The 21,868-nt window shown below is 41.3% G+C and overlaps 1 protein-coding gene across 1 annotated transcript; it reads left to right on the forward strand.

Moving 5' to 3' along the window:
• The first annotated feature begins 11,292 nt into the window (after positions 1-11,292).
• On the forward strand, positions 11,293-21,666 carry bcorl1 (BCL6 corepressor-like 1). The gene is made up of 11 exons (XM_030765470.1): positions 11,293-11,298; positions 12,266-14,911; positions 15,476-15,611; positions 15,989-16,471; positions 17,106-17,314; positions 17,673-17,939; positions 18,474-18,640; positions 19,285-19,430; positions 20,450-20,527; positions 20,846-21,020; positions 21,351-21,666. Exons 1-11 carry the CDS (start codon positions 11,293-11,295, stop codon positions 21,664-21,666), a joined length of 4,629 nt encoding a protein of 1,542 aa, XP_030621330.1.
• The last annotated feature ends 202 nt before the right edge of the window (positions 21,667-21,868 follow it).

Below are 21,868 nucleotides of genomic sequence, written 5' to 3' on the forward strand. Positions count from 1 at the left end.
ACCTACGGGCAGTGTTGAACTTCCCGTCTTTTAAAATGTGAATCCATATCCCTGCTGTCTTTTTCGATTATGAATTTGTGCTGATTTCTGTCACAGCGGATGTAACCGTAGTATGAAAAAGGCATGCTCAGTTTTGAGACCACTCGCTACCCAGCAGGCATTTTAACTAGTCACTGCAGGATATGCTCTTCAATCCGATTCAATGATTAAATGGGTAGAATGACATAGGAAACGTGTTATGGCAATGTTAAAAGAACGAAACGTGTAATTAGGCACCACATGTGCATCCACTACAATTTGTCCGGTAGCATTCTACACAGCAGACTTGAACTCCAACGGTGAGTGTCGTTAGGGTTGCCAGATGCTCTAAAAAGTCGAAAAGTAAGCCTATGCCAGAAATAGGTCATACTTGAGTTAACTGCGGTTCACCAATGTTCTGGTTTTGATCTCAGAACCATATTAATCAGAATAGCCGAGGAGTGAGGATGTCGACACCCAGGAATTGTTTTAAAGGACCTTTTTTGTTTTAACATAGCTTTTAATTAAACGTGTTTGCTGAGACACAAATGTATCTTCTACGCCTCACCACACACATGTTTGAGATCTTATCCATGATTTAAAAAAAACGGATATGCATGGTCAAAGTTAGTTCCAGTTATATCTCATAAAAAGATATTCCATGTGATTTTGAGCAAATATTCATGCAAATATAACTTAATTATCTAAGAGTAACGAAGAACTGGAGAAGAAAAGAAAGATATCTATGAGATAAAGAATCTTAGCAATGGACTGTCAGTTTGTTTACAATCGTTGTAATTACATACAGCGAGACTCTTTATCGTGCCCTCAAAAGAGAAATATGGCCCGTTGTCACGGTGGGCTTGTCTTCTCTTCTCCGCCTTCAAGCCGCCAGACAAAGTTATTGCGTTCAGTACATTATGCTGATGTTTTAGACATTGCATTCAGGACTCTTGATCATTTTACAGCTGCCCTTAAACATTTCAACCTCAAATGTACCATCTGGCCCAGATTTCTGACAGCGCCTATTTTGAGTGACACTGTCTCAGAAAATTAATTCATATATGGTATGAAGTTGAACGGTTTATAGACAAACTTAAAAGAAACACGGTTTAAAAACAATACATTGTGACACTGTTGAGAATGTTGAGTCGCTCCTAATGACCCGAGCAGACATAGACTGATTGGAGAAGACATTTCCTAGATTAAGTGTAATATATTAGTAAACAAACCAAGAAAACAGGGCATATCTGATAGACGTAGAGCAGTATGTTCGCTGATCAGTGAAGGCCACTGACTTCCATACTAGTTGTAAACGTTTTTCGGACTTGCTTCGAAAACTGAGCTGTCTGCAATAGTCTTGTGGCATATCAGAAATCATACATTTTCAGGAACAAATTCCTGCAAAACCCCAGAATTATGGGAAGTTTTCTGTTCTCAGAAAGCAGTTCTCTCGTTAGTTGCACTGCCAAGTTAATCATCGCTTCTTTAAATTGCACCTGCTTAACTCCCAAAGAAATGCAGAAATTAAAACATTTTCTCTTACTGTTTTAAATGGTTTCAATTTGCTGCCGTTATTCAGTTTCAGGGTTCTTTTGGAAAATGTGTGGCTCAAGGCAGCTGACACTTTACATGGGCTATCGTGATGTACACATTTATTCCAAATATGCTAATTAACAGTTGTTGGTTATTTTGCCATTATGCTTATAGCATAGGCCTACTGATGCGCCGAACTAACGCTACATTTACTTATATGATATCTTAATGAAGTTTTAATTTTTATTAGGAAACACTCGACTTTTTTGTTCTTTAGGAAACTGATATGCCACCAAAAAGCCCAAAAACGTGGATTCGTCGGATTTTACATAACAATCGTTGTTAATCAGTGTTAATAAACACAATAAATTACTCTGCTGGATCATGCAGTAATAAAGACTTCGACAAAACGATTGTTTTTTGGGGGGGGGGGGGGTTACATATCATTCCATTACTTTCTGTACTTGCAAGCGTAATTTTATCGTGAAATTTTGGAGATTTTCGGGATATGACTGTGCAAGCATTAGTTTTAGGAACACCCATACCTTTTCGAATGATGTGAAGGGTACTTATTTGCCTCAGTGCAGTTTTGACCGCGCGGAACAACCTGAATGAATTTACCTGTGGGTCAGATGTTGCCGGCTTTAGGACCCAGGGTGCGCGATTTTCCTCTCCAGCTGCTGCGGTCAGAAAACTGGCGATGAGGGAACATCGCGACTAGAAGCCCAAATTTCACACTTCTAAACCATACTCCCAACACAAAGCGAAAGCAACAGACACGCTGTCTTTAAACTGTCTCTTGATGAATACCTGAAGTCTAAAGCCTGAAGAAAACAGTTTGGGGCGTGAGGTAAGGCGGCGCGGTACCACGCGATTACTAATAACAAAGGCGCTACTGGTGAGCGAGGGGGCATTAAAGGGGGCATTGCACAACGCCATGGAGGGCGACAGTCAACTGTTTAAACTTTACACATAGTCTACGTGTAAGTGTCTATAAGAAAGTTCCTATAAACGTTCATTATAACATCTTTACGCAATGAATGTTGACTATCCAATGAGCTTTTAAATACACTGTATTCTAAACTTAAGGGCAGCCTAAATGTCTCGGGCATATTGGTGTGGCTAAATATGTCGTTATAGTGTTTTAAACAGATGACAAAAGCGACATGGCTGTGAATGTTTCCTACATATAGACTTGGTTTTTTCGCTATTCTTGCTATGTTTAAGTTTGGAGATTCTGTGCATCAATTTAACCTGTCGTCCTAAAGGTGGTAAGCTGCCCAGCGCCACCCCTATCACATTCCCCATTCGGTGCACGCTTTCTTCTGCCTATGGGTCCGTCCAGATTCTTATTACTGTTCTGTTATCTATCATTCTTGCTGGTCAAGCGGACGTGAGAGACTTTGTTAACCAAATGTCTTTAAAATGGGGCATTTCTCCAGTGACAACATACATACCAGGCCAGACATCAGCAGCTTTAGCTTGTGTGGAATTTTTTTAACTGTGTGTTTACAGAAGCTTCAAATTCATTATGTCTTTCTTCACTGATATTTACAATCACCTCGTCTCACCAGGCCTCCCTCTGTTTATGTGATAAACGCCTGCTTCCATTTTCAGAATACTTTTAAATAAGTGTTTAACAGCACGAAGCAAACGACGTTAAAAAAAATCAGAAGTTGTCACCATAACAGTCCGAAACACGGTTAAAAACAGTCACCCAGTTGCTGAGATCCGATCCCCGCTCATCGATATTTAGAGAAGCTCCGTGCAGCCGGCCACTGCCGGGATCGCTTCCCTCACTCTGCATTACGTTTAGCGGTCTGTGGGTAAATCCAGTGCCTGCACCAAAAAGCAATCGTAATGCACGTGAAGGGCAGAATGCGTCGCGTGGGTTTATTCACTTCTTCCCTTCAGAGAGAATGTTTCATTTTGACACCTTTAGCGTCCTCTTATGCTTCGCTGACATGCCATCATTCGAAGAGCACAGCGCAGACTTCTATTTCATGTTCAGATAAGTAAGGTTATCTCCGTTCCTTTCTTTGTAGTTCCATTCTTTATAGAGATATAGAGAGACCCTGAGAAATAAATAAATGTATGTATTTTCTAGACGGACGCCGTTTCTGGTGCTTCCCATGGGTCACCATGCAACGGAGCATTTTTCGGAGCTTAATGAAAAGAAATAGGTCAGCGTCTTACAGAATTGTTTATTTTCATTTTTTCGCCCGCGAGTTCTCTCGTCGTGAGTGAAAGAAAATGTTCTAAACCCTGTGCTTTCTTAAATCTACACATAACTCGGAGAAATCTGTCACGGGCAACAGCCTTGGTGTATTTGTTGATTTCAGTGAGTCAGATTCGATTAAATGAACCTTAATCTTTGTTTTCTAAATTATGAGATCCTGATTGAACACAATTTAATGTTGGTTCATTAAGTTTTAAGAGCCACCACTCCTATTTTACGTTTTATGTGGGTGCATGCTGTCAAGGTGTGAAAGCGCCTATCTGTCCTTATCACGCAGAGGCATGCGTCCCGAGGTGACCGCCTGGTAGGCTGATCTCTTTTACCTATGTCGAGAGTCGCTGCCTGTACGGTATCCCGGGGTCGGTATAGCCCGCACGTCTCACACAGAAGGAGGGGTGGAGAATTCTATGCGTTGTTTAACAATTCTTATTGCAAATTGCGAGACAATTCAAGAGACTGAAGTGGAAATTAGTGGATATAGAATTTAATCTAAAGAACTGATCACTTCAGTCTAATTATTAAAACTTTCCGTGTTGCGTAATTAAGGCTTTAGGTTCGTCCCCAATTAGATTATCTCCTGCAGTTTTAGGGCAAATAAGCATTCGAGAAAATAAATATACCAATACAATCATGTAGGTTCATTGTGGGTGAACCAACCCACTGTGGTATTCAGTGTAACAGGAAATTCAGACGCACTCACCGGTAATGACACTCTTGTGATAGGCTACGCTTTGATTGTAGAATACATGTCGATTTATTAGTGAATGATCCATAGGCCTATTTGTACATTTTGATATTAACTGCTTTGAGTACTTAAAGAAGAGCAAGTATTTTATTCTAAAGCTTTGAGAACGTGGTGCCCAGTTCACAAGGGGCCCAACTGTGAAATACCTCTCATGCTAGCCACACAGAAGCCCTGTTGTAGGTCTGTCAGTATTTTTACTATGTTGACATTACACTCTGATTATGGGCACAAAAGCAGTGACGTTTCCTGAATAATTTGTTGGTGCATGGCTCTGTCCAGCACATCTGAGAGCTAAGATGATGAAGTCATCAAGACTATAGGCCAGCAGAAGTGCACAGTGGTTATGAAACTGTATATGTCAAATCAGTTTTAAATTGGAAATTAAGGTCAGTGAGGTGAATCATTAATGTTGCAGAACAGGCATACCTCCAGTATTTGGGACTGTTACATAGATGGTTGCTGGTTTACATCCTTGCCACAGGAAATGATAAGAGCATATTCTTGTAACATAAACAGTGATGTTTAATCTTTGCAAGACTCCACCCCAAATTGTTTCAAGTAAAACAGCATCGTTTTCAATCTCTTTTAAGGAAATTACCATTTAAAAAGCAAGATTCCTCTGTAAGATGGAACACTGATTTAAGAATCATTGGAATTTTAATTCAGAATGTATGTCAATCATAATTGTGGGAGTTTACATATGCTTTTGTTGAAGGAGAAATATTTCTTCCATCTAGCATGTGTGCTGATATAGAATTTAAGAGGGTAATTGAATCTGCAGGTCTCTAGGGTGATGGGCTTATTCCACTGAAAGACGAAAGGTAAGAGTGCTGAGGGATATAGTGTTTGAATGCTGTTCATGCACACAGTCATGGTCCAGAGCTTGACTGGCTACAGGGCCACTGGAAAAGAAGCAGACACAAGAGATGGGGCAGAATAGACAGAGGATTGCTGAGCTCACTGATATTATGTTGAATGAGCTTTAATTTAGGCAGGGTAAAAGTTCTAAGGGATGTTGTATTTGAATGCTGTTCATGCACAAAGTCATGGTTCAGAGCCTGACCGACTATGGGGCCACTGGAAAAGCAAAGAGATGAGACAGGACAGATAGGGAAATGCTGAGTTCATTGATGTGATGTCAAATTAGGGTTACTCTAGGGAAGGGGGCATCAAGATATGGGACTGAAATAATGCCAAGAACTTAATGAGGAGATATTGCTTTATACCCTCATTTAGTATTTATTGATTAACATATTATTGTTTATTTTGTGATGGATGTCCATTAGGTGGTCAGCATTTGTTTGTATTATTTAACAGATTGTTTTGCGCTATCTTGAAAAGTGTTTCTTTTTTGTGCAGAAATTGTGTAGTAAGCGATTTCATTTTAAGGTCATTTTTCCAACCCCATCCTATTTGTCAAGAAAGCATCCATCTATAATCTTAATTCTGAATGAAAGGTTTTAATATCACTAAGCAGTAACAAATAGTTCCAACAACTACTAGGCTTTGACATATATGTAACAGTTAGAGCAGTGTCCACTGTCAAAAGTTCACTTTGCATTTGTTTTATACTGAACATGAAGCCTCTTAATAGATTCATATAAACATGGACACTCCCCTTACCAGCTTGTGAGGGTCTGGGCTATATCATCAGCACTGAAAAATATTTACCTCAGATAATTACCTCAGCTGTCAAATATGCACAAATCTGGTCTAATTTTTGAATTATGATTATCATAATGATGCATGCACCTGCCGTCTGAAAATATAAGGAAGCCTGTTGCACTGTCAAAAATTGACCATCTCTAACTTTTCATTACCATTGTACGTGATCCAGTGATCACGAATAATTGAGAAGTCTCAGTTATATCATATGGATAGGTCTGTAGGTCATATAAGGTTTTAAACTACTGTAATATGTATTTAGTGTGCTGAGTTCACCGTCTTTTCTCACTCTCTTGCTGTGGGCAATGTGCACGTGGTCTTCCCAACTCTTCCGTCGTGTGTGTCAGCCTTCATAGGGACATCGGTCTCATCGCTTCATTGGAATAGTTCTCATCACACCCGCCAGGGTCTCGATTCCGCGTGCTGTTAATTCAGCTGCAACGTTACTGTGAACCAACACCTCTAAACTCTTTTTGTGATTGACCGCTTTGAATAGACTTCAGGAATGTAACCTTCACTCTATGGTGGAGACCCGTTCACCTTTGAATTTATGTCCACGTCTCGCGGATGGTTATTAGAGAAATGCTATTCCTTAATTATCATTAGGTATATTTTCACTTTGTTACTTGGCCAAGGTTTTTCAGTTTAGCGCACCGTTGCGATCCCCTTTCCCCTTGAGCGGCTGGACTCCTGCATTGCATGCTGGTACCTGCAGTCCCTACTCCTCCCTTCTTGCGGTTAATATTATCAGGGCGTGGATTCGGAAATACTACAAATCCCAGACTAACTGTCTCCATCTGCCCCTCTCTCCCACCAGACCAGAGACAGAGATACGGTACGGACTGTCTTGGCAAACCCCCCCGGACTTTCAGAACCGAAAATCGTCGAGATTAGTGAACTGCAACGGACAAGAACGACAGACACGAATACAGCCTCTCTTGATGACTAAATATCTTCTGTATGCTTGGTAGACGGGTTAGTGATTGTTTGTGCAATATGACATCGTTATCTTGCTTGCTAATTACCTTTTGGAATTATTCAGTATTTGAGACGAAAGGGATCGGTTCTGGTCTGTGTCTTGTAGGTCTGATTATTTTGAATACGGAGGCGGTTCGGCTCGGGCCGCTGAGAGACTGTTAGAAATATTTTGTGTCATACAGTCGGAGACGGCTTGTCTTAACATTTCCAAGCAGTGTAATGCAGACCGATAGTTGCTTCGGGGAGACTTCGCGCAGGGATCTGAAATGTGTTCATACAAATTTTAAAATCTAAATAATGACATATTTTGATCCCCTTCTGTGGCACTGTTAGCAGTTGGTAGTTAATGGTAAGTTCAATGTGCACTGTTGTTAAACATTCTCTTAGTTTTCAAGCACTCCATGAGGTAACGTGCAAAAGCGAAGTGCGATGTTTCCTCGTGAACCCCATAACCCTCTAGATATCATGTCAGATTTTAGTTTTATGTCCAGTCAGTTTTATGTTTGGGAAAAAAGAGGTTGCACTATATGGTGGTAAAAATCTTAATTATGAAGGCTGGAGTTTGTAATGTTTGCCCTAAATTTTGGGCTATAAATTCAGTTGATGTCGGGGAACACATCGGAACGAACACGTTGGTAGTTTGGCTACATTATGGTCATGTGAGTGTGTATTAAGAATGTATTCGATGTGGTTAAGGAAATCCTATTTAAGCAGTCGTTTAGCCCACTTCTAAAGACCTGCATTGTGTTATATGTGCGCGGATAGGCTGCATCACGCAATTTAATCGATATGGATTTAGCTCGTTTTAGATAATTCTGCTCCATATATGTCAGACAGGGCTTTTTGTATTACCTGAGAATTGCCGTCCCCCTAGTATTGTGTGATACAATTGTTCACCACCTCGACTGAGCGAGTGGGTTGGTCAGAGTTTGAGCAATAAGACATTTTTATCTCGTGAAAAATCAAACCGCATCCTGACATCTAAATAAGTGATTTCGTGTCGGAGCACTCCCCTGTCGTCGACAGACAGTGATTATAATTCTGCATCATCTATCGTACAGACTTGTCACTCGGATGCGTCTCCTTTGTGCATGTGGGCTTTAGGCTGCGCAGCCGATTGACCGGGAGCGAGCAAGACTCCAGTCTGGAGGAGATCCGATGTTTTATATCCTTGCCATTACATTTCAGATTACCTCTTCGAAGGCTATGTTGTGTCAAAACAGCGCGAATTTCTTAAAACAGACTCCCACGTCCATGTGATGTGTAATGTAATCCTGTTCTCAGTTTAACTGGGTGCTTTAAGATGAAGAATATCATCGTAGAGGACGAGACGGACTATCTATAGCACAACAAAACCCAGCACCTCTCAGAGTAATCAGTACGTTCTCAGTATATGATCACGAACTTACATAGGAAACGGTGCTGTCGAGGACTATAGCTCCGTGTTCACTGACCACTTAAGAGGCAAGCAGTGCCGGACATATAGGCTACTTGCAAGCTTCGGCGTTGCGATGCGAGACGTGAAGTCAGTTCGATAAGTATGGTCTTTTTCCTCCGATGTCTCTCTAGATTTAATCAAATAGTATAATCATCAATTATCACATGTTCCGTTGTAAAAACGTGGTTTATCTCAGTTTCAGTCCCGCTTCCCTCTCACCTGTTTTTACTTTCAAAACGGCATCAGATGGTCTAATTGAATGTCTTTTTTTATTATTTTTTTATTTAGTGATTCTGCTGTCAGGATCGTTCCCCGGTTCGCAAGTTTGTGAAGATTTAAATTGAAGTGCTAATGCTTTAACTGTTATAATGCCTCAAACGCATATTTGAAGGCACGTTTTCGTGCCGGGACAGGGAAAGACAAACATACCTGAAAGCGTCGTAACCTCGGGTCACCATGCTTTGGCTCAAGGACGCTTTCGTCGTAAATGTACAAAATCCTTACAGCCATATCTTCAAAACGTTTCTTCAAACGTTTGTTAAATTTCAGCTCTTTGTCATTTGATCTTAAAGATGATTTGGTAATTATTGAGCAATTTCTGAGATAAATTGACGTGATTTATGTCCTCATTAGTTCTGATGATTCAGTGTGTACATTGTGTGTGTAAGAGGACTGGCAGAAGTTCTCACTGTATGGGAAGACTTCCTTTTCAGCGAATGCTACTTAGGAGCATCATGTCAAATTGATGTTTGCTGTCTCTTCCTCTCTGATTGCAAGGTTCTGTGTGCTGTTGTTTGTTGTTTGTTTATTCAGCACACAGCAGTTTGTACTTCAGAGGCTTTGAGAGACACACTACCTCTGTCTGGGCTCACTTTCCCCTTTCCCTGTCCAGTGCTCCTGTTGCCAGCACTGGTCTCAGCCTGTGTAGTGGACAACAGTGTATTTAAGGCTTGGTCAGCACTGACCAGGCTGTCCTATGTAGCTCTAAAGGAGAATAGGGCAAGGTTAATGAGAGCATGTGAACCTAGACTAGCCCCCCTACTGTCATGCTGATGCAACCTAGGGTAGAGAGTGTCAAAGCCGTGGAGAGTTAACTTTTTGACCACCCTCCTTTTTCTCTTTATTTGATGTCTGCATGCTTTAAATGAGTGTGTTTTCTATAATTGGAACTCTTATCCAAACGCAATCATCATTCAACATTTGATACCTGGAAATCACAGGTCTTATTAAATGTCCAATTATGATACTCAGGAGATGAAAGCCTCATCTTGTCCAAACAGAAAGTTTAATCAAGATCACTGAGAATGAATTGTTTCTGAAGATTTTGTGTAGTATTTTTAATTATATACAAAGTTGGTGATCTACAGTGTTGCGTCAATAGTCTGACATTTACAGCAATTCATTTTCATTCCTAACCATGTCTTAGTTTTAGGAAATTGTGACATCTCTCGTAAGGAAGCTTCTATTACTCACAGGAAGTTTCCCTGTAACCTCATGGCCTGAACTCCGTCTTAACAATTTTGGCCAAAACAAAACAAAACGAAAATCCAGAATCAAATGTTTAAAGAAAAAGGTCTATGCATCTCAAGGCCTCATGATCACTGTGTTTTCTTAAGCACATCTAAAAACAGCAAGAGCAACTTGTTTGGAAGGGTATGAAGACCTGTTTTTAAACTTTTCTGAAATGTATTTATTTTGCTGTATTGTATCTAGTTCATATTTCCCAAAATAGCCTATGTTTTCCGTATAATAAGCAATCCTAAACTGCTCAGTTAAAAGGTATTTTTTGTGGAAAGGATAGTTTGATTCGCATGTTGCTTGCCCAGAAGCAAGGATATGTGGAAAACCCAGTTTTATGACAAGGAAATAGTCGGGTCGTCGTAGTACACTGAAAAGCTTTTGTATTTTGACATATGCTGCACTAGTCACTCACTCCTCTAGGACATGTATTCAGAGATTACTTTAATATACATTGTAAACAGGTTTAAACTCTGATAAATTAACAAATATACTTTTTTTCTCTCAGAGGATAATGTAAATGGATGTTTTAAAGGTATCAACTTAAAAAAAAAAGAGAAGTGAGAAGTTAAAATTTTTACGCTTTGCTCTGCTCACACATTTTTCTGCAATAGTTTTGTTAAAGCACAGTCAACTGAGTCAGCTGAAATTAGAAGCAAATAAGCTACTAACTGTTTAAAGTACAGGTATTGTTTTATGTGTGTGTGTGTGTGTGTGTGTGTGTTTGTGTGAGTGTGCATGCGTGTGTATGCCTGCCTACATGCTTGTGTGTAGATCACCTGTTTAAGGGGTTCCCCATTAGGTGAGAAATGCCCTTGGTCTTAGTGCTCTAGATGATTGATTAATAACTGCTGCTAAATTACCATGGTCATTAATGAAGTTTTTAAATACAGGATATGTTACTTTTTTAACCTGCTGGAATTGTTTCAAAACAGCTGTGGTCCTCTATTTATAATTTGTTACTTGTGTTTTGGTCCTTGTTCAATTTTAATTGTCTCAGCATTTTAGTATTAGTGAAACAGTTTAGGATTAATAAGAATTTTAAGAGGATTTTTTTCTTTAATTTACAGATTAGTTGCTTGAACAGAGCAAAACTCTCTTAATGTATACCTGAAGTCTACGCGATGCGAGGAATGTTGTGCTAAAGAAACGCATATGCAGGTAACTTTCCCACCCTAAAGACATCTTATCATCTTCTTACTAAGATTAAGAAAGAGTTATGGATTATTCATCTTGTGGAGATTGCACTTTTCCTCGGTTGCTAGTGCATAAAGAATGAAACTTAGTTCTAGACGTTCAGGACTGTTCAATACATGTTCAATACGGAGCAGCCAGTAATGTCTTGTTGCCTTTACACATTTACTAATGTGAAATTTGTTTCTGCAAAATTTAGCTTATACTAAAATTTCTCAGATTCAACTACTTGTGTTGGGTTTACCAAAGAAATTAGTCCGCCTTACTGAAAGTCAGATATTCAGATATTCTCATATCCAAAAATTGCTTAATTTTTTCAAGACTAAGTTTAATTTTGCAAGAGCTAAGGATAGAATGCATTGATCCATAATGCTGATTTTGAAGAATCACTGGTTTTGGAAATCATTTCTTTGATGAAGGGGCTCAAGATTTCTTTCTTTCTTTCTTTCTTTCTTTCTTTCTTTCTTTCTTTCTTTCTTTCTTTCTTTCTTTCTTTCTTGGATATTGATCACTTTGTGATTAACTGTGCTTAGTGATTAACTTATCCCCAGAAGCAAAAATGGTTAAAAATCACAGTAGTATGAAACTCAAAGAACCTTAGAAAGAGGAAAAATCTTTGTTGACCTTGTTTACACAAGAAAAGCAGCTGAATGCTGTTGTCACATGTGTTAAGTCAATGTGAAAACATCACAATTTTTCTTACAGTACTGAGAGGTACTTTAGGTTTTGGAACAAATGAAGCACTGAATTTGAGCTATTTAGTATAGTTGCAATATCCAGTGATCTTGGAGAAGTAGGATTCTTTAAGGGTTAATCACATCATGGATCAGCTTATTTTCAATAGAATGAAAACTGTAATAAAGATTTTTGATCTTGTGTTTGAGCGTCTACTTCACAATTTGTGTTTAGCATTTTTCCTTTTTATTTTGTTTAGGTGGATCCCTCGCCAGTGAGTGTAGGGGATGGAGGGACAGTGAGTAGAGAGAGCAGTGCCCCTCACCTTGTCTCAGAGAGTATGGTGGGGAATCCACCGCAGACACTGCCTCCTGAACTCAGAGGAGATGTGCTTCATACTCAACAAAACAAGCTTCGGACGACTGCAGACTGCAAGGCGTCCAATGTCTGCATTGAGGCCAACAAGGCCTCCAATTCCAACCATTGTCCAGAGGTCCCTCCTTCTCAAACTCATAACAATGCACCCATGTCTACCCCTGCTCTTGTGAACTCAGCGCTGCCTGAGAGGACAGAGGTGCCCAAAACTAAGGCTGAGGCTGCTGGCCCGTACCCTGTTCACCAGTGGCCCAATGGTAAAAAGGTCAGTCCAGAGAACCCAGTGAACTCCAGTAATTTGACTACAAACAAGAAAACACAGGTCCCAACGCAGACCCAGTCTGTGATCAGTCTTCCCCCAGGCTTCCATTGCTCAACATTGTTCAAAACAGGTCAGCCTGTTGCTTTCCTTCCCACCACTAACTTTGCTTCACCTCTCTGCAAGATCACCTTGCCTCCTGGGTTGGGTCAGATTGCAGCCTTAAGAGAAGCCACAGCTAGTCAGTTCCAGAAAGAGCGGACACAGCAAACCCCGACTTCAACTACAATGACACCCTCACTAAAATCATACCCTTATCACCTCTCTGCAGGGAGGGGCCCTGCAACTGAGAAAAAGTCATTATCGTCAGCTTCGAAAGCTAGGTGTGATTCCATGTCCAGTGCTAAGGGGTGTAAAGCTGGAGCAGAGCATAAGTCCAGTGTGGCCACAGTGGCAACACCAGCCATTGCTCTCCCAGTACAACAGGCAACTGTGGGATCAGTCCCACCTCCCCGTTTCACGATCTCCCCATCTGCCGCCATCTGCTGTAACCCAGCACTGGCTAGTATCAATCCGCAAGGCAGGCTGTTGAGCCTTGTCGAGAAAGGTTCTTTATACCGAAGTGCTGATAAGACCTCACTGGCATATCTGAAGCCGAAGACATCTTCTGTTGAAGAACATAATGCAGCATGCCCTGCTGAGGTAAGGGATTTGCCCCTCGACCTTTCCTCAAAATCCAAACGTCAAAAAATTGTCAAAGATCTTCAGAGCAGCCCAGCTGTTACTACAGAGCATCACCCAGTTGAACCACACCCACAGAATACTGCAAATTTGAAAAGGGTTCAAGGAGCAAATTTTGGTTCAGCTACTTCATATGCTGTTTTGCCTGATGCTCAGAAAAATGGTGCCACTCAGAAACCTTCAAAACTCTCCAACCACCAAGCTTTGGAACCAACTGCATCCTGGGTCAAAGGTTCACCTCAGGGTTCTTTGAATAGCCTTCCAGGTACATACGTAGGAGTGGCCAGTCCCATACTAGCATCCACCTTACGAAGTAAAGATGGAAAAACTGCTGCTTTTGTTGAAGATATCCAGACATTTGCTAAACAGGAGACTATCTCCATTATTGATCAAGGAGAGCAGCTAGCCTCCAGAGGAAAAAAGGCACCATTTGTTGTTAAGGGTAACCAGCTCATAAAAGGTGCCAAGCACTCAAGCAACACTCTCTCAGCTGGAACACAGGGCTTTTCATCCAAGGATGCGCTCACTACACCACTGTCAGCCTCTGCCAACTCACAGCCCCTTCGAAAGTCATTGAGTGGAAAAGCAGGAACACCATATTCACCCTCTGGCATCAAGCCACTCTGGCAACAACCTACTGTTCAATCCCAGGGCACACCGGTGCAAAGGAGGCCCACCCAACCTCAAGGTCCACAGAAGGTCAAGGCCAACGCAAACTGTGAGGCCTCAGTGTTTAAGAGCCCCCAAAGTAGCCCTAAAATCGAGGACGAAAAATGGGAAAAAAATAAGTCACCACTATCCAACCTGGAGTCCATAGTCAAACAGAAAGCACTGGAGACAACTGCACTGACTGGAGAGAGCTGCTGTAATCCCGTCACTGTAGGATCCCGAAGGATTGAAGCTGCAAGTGTGCTTAACAGACCCCAAGACACTGCGTTCCAGCAGAATCTGGCCTCTGGTTTAGCTTCTGTCAAGGGTACTGAGAAATGGGATATAAAGCCAGGGAGAACATCTCCAGTGGCTGACAACCCTCAAGTCATCAACAGACAGGACGCAGCGACCATTCCTCTGCCCAAAGAGAAAAGCCGAGAGAGACATACTAAACAGAAGGAAAGTAAGGCAAATGAGGGCGATCAGATCTCCTCAAAACTGGTCAAGCACTGTCAAGATTCTGTTTGTAGTCTTCAAGAGGACCGGAACAAGAAGGAGAGTATGCTAGCCCAGGAGTTAGAGGGAGAACAAATGAAAGAGAAGACAGTGCAGGAGGAGGTAACTCCTCCTGTCAGGCTAGAGGGGATTGCCTTATCCATCCTCCAGGGCCAGAGTGCAATAGAGGGAGAGAAGACCACAAATGGAACCAAAGAGGATTTGCCCTCCAAAGGAAAAACAAATGTTACTAAACCGAAGAAACCTAGAAAGCTCAGTAAGGATAAAACATCTCCAGAAATACAGAAGAAAAGTACAACAACGATGAAAAAACAACAGGTCAAGGAAAGTGTCTCAGTCAAGCAGTGGCCTCCACAAAAGAAGGTTTGTTTTGTGTCTGGTGCTTTTTGCGTAATTTACAGTTTTAGCATCAAGCTTCTTGGGCTTTTTGAATATTTTTTTTACAAACTCAGCTCTAAGCTGAATATCACAAGAACATAAGGGAATACCATATAGTCATATAGCAGACTTGTTTTCCTTTGCCGTACAGACTTTTTAGATGACACTAATTGAGTTCCTGTCTATATTGAACGAAAACTTATTAAATTCAAAGGAATACACCTTTAATTTGAAAGACATGTCTGAAGATCTCATGTCTGAAGATCACTGTATTTAAAATCAGATGTGATGGTTCATTTAGTAGCATTTTGCACTGAGATATCAACATATTAACAGATAGATTTAGTTATTGAAATATCAACAGATAGATTTTGTTACTGAAACCATGGCACAGAACCAGACCTGATACAGAGATAGTTAAAACAATTATTTAAAAAGTGATCAAAATTAATATGAATTGTTGCCATAACTGGCATCATTACCAGTTTTGGGAGTATCTGATGATGAGACAGAATGACTCATAACGTGCGTTTTTGTCTTCTGTGACAGAAGAAAGTGTCTTCACCTGTGCTGGAGCAGAATCAACTGACAGAGACCACATCCCCTGTCTCTGAGGAGGAGGGAAGGACACGTAAGGGGAAGAGCAGAATAAACAATGTGAAACAACCCGTCACTAGCAAAGCAGGTACTGTAAATTTAGTCATTCTTCCCCATGTCAATGTCTTAGAACAGTGTTTCCCAAATCTTTGCCTGAGAAGCCCCATCCATCTGGTCTTTTGTCAAAATTACTTATTATAAGTCTAGTAATCAAAGGCTTAATGATTAGTTGGCAGTATGAATCAGGTGTTTTGCATCTTAAGAAGGACAAATACATGAAATATCTGGACGTCCCCAAGGAGCTGATTCAGCAGCACTGACCTAGAAAAATACTAATTTGAATACCTCCATGGTTCAGTGGTGACTTATCCAGTTGTGACATGGGTGAGTATGTATCGCTAATGTATGTTTTTAAATGTCTTTTCTTTTTTTTTTTTGAATGTCTCGCTAATGTATGTTCCTCAGGTTGTGAGAGTAGCCCACTTAGTGGCCTACAGAGTGAGGAGGACCATTCTTCAGTCACCAGTCTTGGCTGGCCTTGTAAAGATCAAGAAACCAAGGAGGGTTCTTCTCCCCGGTTAAGAAGGGGGCGTCACCGAGCTGATGAAGCTCTACGGAAAAACTGGAGTTTAACTGCTCCCTCAACTCCGCATGCGGCATCCGATCCTCCTTCAGCACCGGCTCCAACTACTGCTGTACCTCCTCGGCGACCACGGGGCAGGCCAAGACTTAACCCCCTGCCAGCTGAGGCTGCAGATGCAGGAACGGCAAAGTCCAGTCAGGGGGGCGAGGGTGGGGACACCCCTGCCATGAAGAAGAGGAGGCGCTGCAGGAATAGAAGGTACCAGAATGGCGAGTACATCACAGAGAAGGACAAGGCGGCAGACATGGAGAAACAGGAGAGAGATGCTGGTGTAAAACTCCCAATACGAGATGACACAAACACAGGTCAGTGTTGGTTTTCAAACCTGTTTTCAATGTTTAGAAATTGACCATTACAGTTACAAGTTGCACCGCTAATGTGCTAGACTTATTAACATGAAAAAGGTCTGAATTTGAAGTACAGGACCCTCTCAAGTCCCCATTGGTTGTAGTTTTGTTAACTTTTACCCTTGCCTTGTCATTAGGATATGATGTATTCGTGGGAAGTGTGGGCACTTCTCAGCAAAGGAATGACATAGAAGGCTTGTTTAAACAACAAACAGCGCATATCGTTGCTAGTTTAGGACTGGAGTGGTGTATCCCAGTATACCTCTTTGTTTTTTGTTTTTTTTCTTTTCTTTTTTTTTTTTTGATGAGTTCGGTGCGAGGGGGGCGCTTGGTGGTGTGCCAGCACAATTGATTCTGAAAGTTCCATTCACTCTAACTCTCTGGTCATGCTTCTGCCACAGATAGTATTGACTGCAGCTGTAAATGGTATAAATACATCGACAGGTACCATTGTGTTAAAAAAAAAAAAAAAGACAGAAGCAGAAGTAGACAGACATAAGTGTGAGTTAAAACATGTAACCGGATGTGTTTACCCAGTGTAATCATAGATTGACAGTATACTGAAAAGCACGGTTCTGCTCTGTTTTTGTAGACGTGAGAACAGGTATGTACCCACGCCTTAGTGCCACACTGATGGGTCAAGAGTCAAGTCCAGATCCTAGTCCCAGGCGGTCCCTTTTTACCCGCTCAGGGTCCACTAGACGTCAGGAAAGCCCGCCTACCCCAGAGTCTAATGACAAGCCTTCAGGGAAGAGAAAGTTCAAAAGCAAGCACTTGTGTGATACAGATGAACACAAGAAGGTAAGGTTATCATAATGACTGGTCATTCTCTGTATCAATACATTTTATTATTGCATGATGTCATTAGCATCCTATAGTCATCCCTACATCAGTAATTTTATAGTCTATAGTCTGCCTGTTCAGGCTTAATCCAAATTTTTGGCTCTCCACTTTGCCATCTAATATCATCCTTCTTGGTCTCATGTTGCCCTCTCGTGGCATATAAAGTTACTACAAAAGAGTTTTTTTTTTTTTTTTCCCTTACTACTTTTGTGGAAGTTCTCTGAGAACAGCACGGCATGTAAGGCTCTTGCTGTCCTTATAATGACATGACCTTAACACAGAACTCTCTCATTACCTCATGAAATATTTATTGCAGCTCAAGACCAAACGTGGCAGCTTGGGGAAGCGCTCTGCCTCTCTCCCTATAGATGAGGACAGTCCTGCGGTGAAGAAACCAGCCGGTCCTTTTGCCACACCTAAGGGTTCGTCGTCCCCTGTGTCCCCGAGGAAAGGAAGCACAGGAAGGGGAGGAACGCCTGACCTGACCCCCAGTCGTCCTGTGCCTCCAGAGGCCCGGCGATTGATTGTTAACAAGAACGCTGGAGAGACTTTGTTACAGAGAGCTGCTAGGCTGGGTTACCAGGTACCGTGTGCTATCTTATGGCCTTCTCTGATTGTCTGAGTTCACTTGGACATTGTATGATTTTATGAGTTAAAAGGTATTTGACTGTGCCGCATACTGTTTGGCATTTCACTTGTTGTACTTGAAGGCACGTGAATAAAATTAAATTTCTGCTCATATTATGATATTTCAATTCATATGACATCTCTGAATGCGTGAGACATTATGTAGCGCACTTGTGCAAAGTTATTTTTGGTTGTGAAAAAAGCATCCATGTATTGTGAAAGTCAGCCGTTTCAGCCAGTGGGTAGATTGTTATTTTGATGTACAATTTTTTGTCATGTAAGACACAAATGCCTTGATACAAATACTTGTTGTAGTTCTAATACAGTATAACCGACTTTGACACCTGACGTCTTCAAGCACAGTGTTCAATGTCTCAATGAGAAAAGAAAGTTGTAAATAAAAATGTTAATGTTATTATAATTAATTCCATTATAATTAATGCTCAGATTTAAGATGAAGGACAGTTTGTTTGCCCTGTCTGTCTTGTAGGATGTGGTTCTCTACTGTCTGGAGAAGGACATCCGGGAAGTTAATCGTCGCGACAATGCAGGTTACACGGCCCTACATGAGGCATGTGCTCGTGGCTGGACACACATTGTGCAGGTCCTGCTGAGACATGGAGCAGATGTCAACTGCAGTGCCCAAGATGGAACACGGTAGGTTTCAGAGATATTTTAGAGAGGCCAAGTCAGGGCAGCAACTCTGTGACCCTTAAAGAGGCCAAAGGGAATTTAGCGTGTTTTTCCATCATGTTTTGTTATTCACTGAAACAAACAAGAGGTTCACGGATCTCCTATTTCTTTCTTCATTATATTTTAACATTGAAACAGTTTAATCAGTGGGGGCTTGATGCATTGTGGTGCATTGTCAGTTTCAAGATGCTGGTATAAGCGTCCTCATAGCTGGAAACCATGAGAGCAAGAAGGCCAAGATTTCAACTGGCCAAACTGTGGACCTATATTCTTCCACTGATTCTAGCTGAGGTTGCTAACTGTTAACTTCTCAAGACTCAACTATCACAACCAGTTAAGCACATCAAATCACCCTTAACAGAGTTCTTCTATGGCAAGAGCACAAAAGCGAAAACGTTAAACATTTTCTTCGATACTGTATAAATTGAATAAATATAAATATACCCTGTTTTACTGGTATGGTTTAGGAGATTACAAATGCTTCAGCAAGGTCAAAGTATGTCAGACACTGAAGCAAGTTTTAGCTGATGAAGTGCTTTATGTGGATTGTAATTAACATCTGATCTAAAAATTGTAAATGAACTGGTCCATGTTTGAAATGTTCATAGGCCCATTCATGATGCTGTAGCAGCAGATAACCTGGCTGTGGTCTGGATGCTCCTCAACCATGGTGCTGACCCAACTCTGGCAACATACTCTGGACAGACAGCAGTTAAACTGGCCCAAAGCCCCAGCATGAAGACCTTCCTGAATGGTAGGATGTATCAAATTCTTTATTTTTTCCTTGCAGACATCATAAGCATCATCCTTAGGGCTGCTGTGAATATTGACATAATCGATTAATCAGTGCAGAAAATTAATGGCATTTTCATAATCAAGCAATTGTTTGTGTGTGTGTGTGTGTGTGTGTGTGTGTGTGTGTGTGTGTGTGTGTGTGTGTGTGTGTGTGCGCGTGCACGTGCGCGCGTGTGTGTTTGTCTGTGGGGGTAAGAGTTTTTCAGTCCAGTACCAATACACATCTTTCATACAGTAATCAATTTCACACCAAAGCAAAATCATTAGATAACCATTTTTTTACTCTCTGTAAAGTAGTTTACCCTTTGATTTATATGCATGTGGACATAGCGAAATTCTTCTATCACAACATCAAGGTCTACAGAAACTTCATTTTCTGGTCATTTTTTGAGTTGGACCGCCAACGATAAGTCTTTGATTTATATATTGTATGTTTTCGCCTTCCAGTCCATTTCTGTTTAGTTCCTTTAATAATTACAGTTTCCTTAGCATCCCGCACTTTACGAGCAGACCACTGTTGTTTATGTTCTGCTCTCAAGATACCTCTAGTGGAGCACAATAATATTTTCATGGGAGACCATAAAATTTAGCTAAAACTCTCATATATCTGATCGAATAATTTCAGTGAAATTAATCATTCACATTAATCATTTGATCGATGAAATAATAGACAGATTAATCGGTTACCAAATAATAGTTAGTAGCAGCACTAATGATCATCATCAGCTGCTCTGTAATCATGACCAAATACATTAAACAACTGTCTCTAAACAGAATCGCAGACCTAAATTGACGAGAAATGGGTAGAGTTTCGGAACAGTGCCCTTTGTAATGAATCAGAACACACCATGCCGCGTCTCCAGCTATTGCTAGGCAGTCAGTCTTTAAATAGACATGTACAGTAATAACTATATGTTTATATATACTTTAAATATGTAAGTATCACAGTAACTCATGTTGATGCTAAATGTCTTTCAGAGTATTTCACAGATCTGGAAGGGCGCACTGATCAGGACCCAAGCTTGCAATGGGATTTCTACAGTAGCTCTGTGTTTGGTAAGAGGCACATTTTCTAGTTATTTGCTCAACCATCTCTTGTCAGTATACCTGTCTCACTCTGACATTCAATAAAAGTTATGTCTTGCTTGCAGGCACATCATGCAGCTACAATTTTTTTTTATCTTTAGTTCTTAATTAGCTATCTAGAGGATGTAGATAGTTTCCATCATCACTGGAATGGAGCATTGGTTATTGTTGGTTGTATGTTTACTAGTTTGTTCACTAGGGGGAGTCACTTGCACACAACGGAATACAGCATTATGTGCTCTAAGTACGGTTGTAAATTCTTTTATCATGTATAATACACTTCTTCAGAAACTGACCAAGACGCCTGTTGGGACTTCCTGCTGTCTCTTCCTGAGGATGGAGATGAGGAGGAATGGAGAGAGCCAGAGAAAGAGAAGGACTCAGAGATGGATTGCCTGCTTTTTGAATTCTCCTCTGAACCCCTCATACCCTGCTATCACATTCAGATATCACTAACACAGGGGTGAGACTGTAATTCTACCAGTGTTCTTCTCATTCAGAATTCAATTTTGCATTTAACTCTCTATCACCTCCTTTTAAAGCAGAGTATGATTTTATTCCTCCTGTAATCTAACACGTTTTTCTACTGTACGATGTACTTTTGAATTCCACTGTGTACGTTGGATATTTGATGCCTTTTTTTTTTTTTTAGCAAAATCAAGTGTGCTCATGAAGGTTTGAAACGCTTGTTTACCCTGCAGCTCTCCAGTGGGAGCTGTGCCTACTATTGTCTCAGTGTTGCACAGGAACACCTACCCTGATGTTTTTCCTATTCCCCACTTTTACCTCACAGTTTCTGCAACTGGTTCTTGTTGATGGACGTGTTGAAGCGACTGAAGATGTCTGCGCGGATCTTCCGGGCGCGCTACCCTCACTTTGAGGTGGTGAGCATCTCACAGGCGGAGCTATGGAAGCAGGTGGCAGTTAGCCAGACAAGCATCGCGCCAGACGAGCTTCGCCCGGCCGACGAGGAGGAGGAAGAGGAGGAGATGGTTGAGTTGGTGCGCTGTGTACCAGAGTTACAGGGACTACTGGGCTCCACCATACAGCTCTTAAGCACTGACGAGGACGAAGGGTCAGAGGTCACCACCAGAGTATGCAGCCGGTAGCATCCACAGTCCATCCACCCCTTTTTCCTCCGACCCTCAGCGCCCCTCCTGTGTCCAAAAGAAACAGATCAAAAACAAGGGGGGAAGGACAAGCTGTTGACAAGCTACAGGTGTGTAGTCAGGGCGTTGTCATGGGGACTGCTGCCCAGATACCAGTACCAGCACTTTTTATGTTCAGTATCAGCCAGTAAGGCTTAACCCC

Source organism: Chanos chanos, chromosome 2, assembly GCF_902362185.1.
Source record: "Chanos chanos chromosome 2, fChaCha1.1, whole genome shotgun sequence".
NCBI classification, from domain to species: domain Eukaryota; kingdom Metazoa; phylum Chordata; class Actinopteri; order Gonorynchiformes; family Chanidae; genus Chanos; species Chanos chanos.

Coding starts and splice junctions, on each gene's coding strand:
- bcorl1 (XM_030765470.1), top strand. Junction 15,612..15,988: donor ACCCGTCACTAGCAAAGCAG/GTACTGTAAATT, acceptor TATGTTCCTCAG/GTTGTGAGAGTAGCCCACTT. Junction 19,431..20,449: donor CATGAAGACCTTCCTGAATG/GTAGGATGTATC, acceptor AATGTCTTTCAG/AGTATTTCACAGATCTGGAA.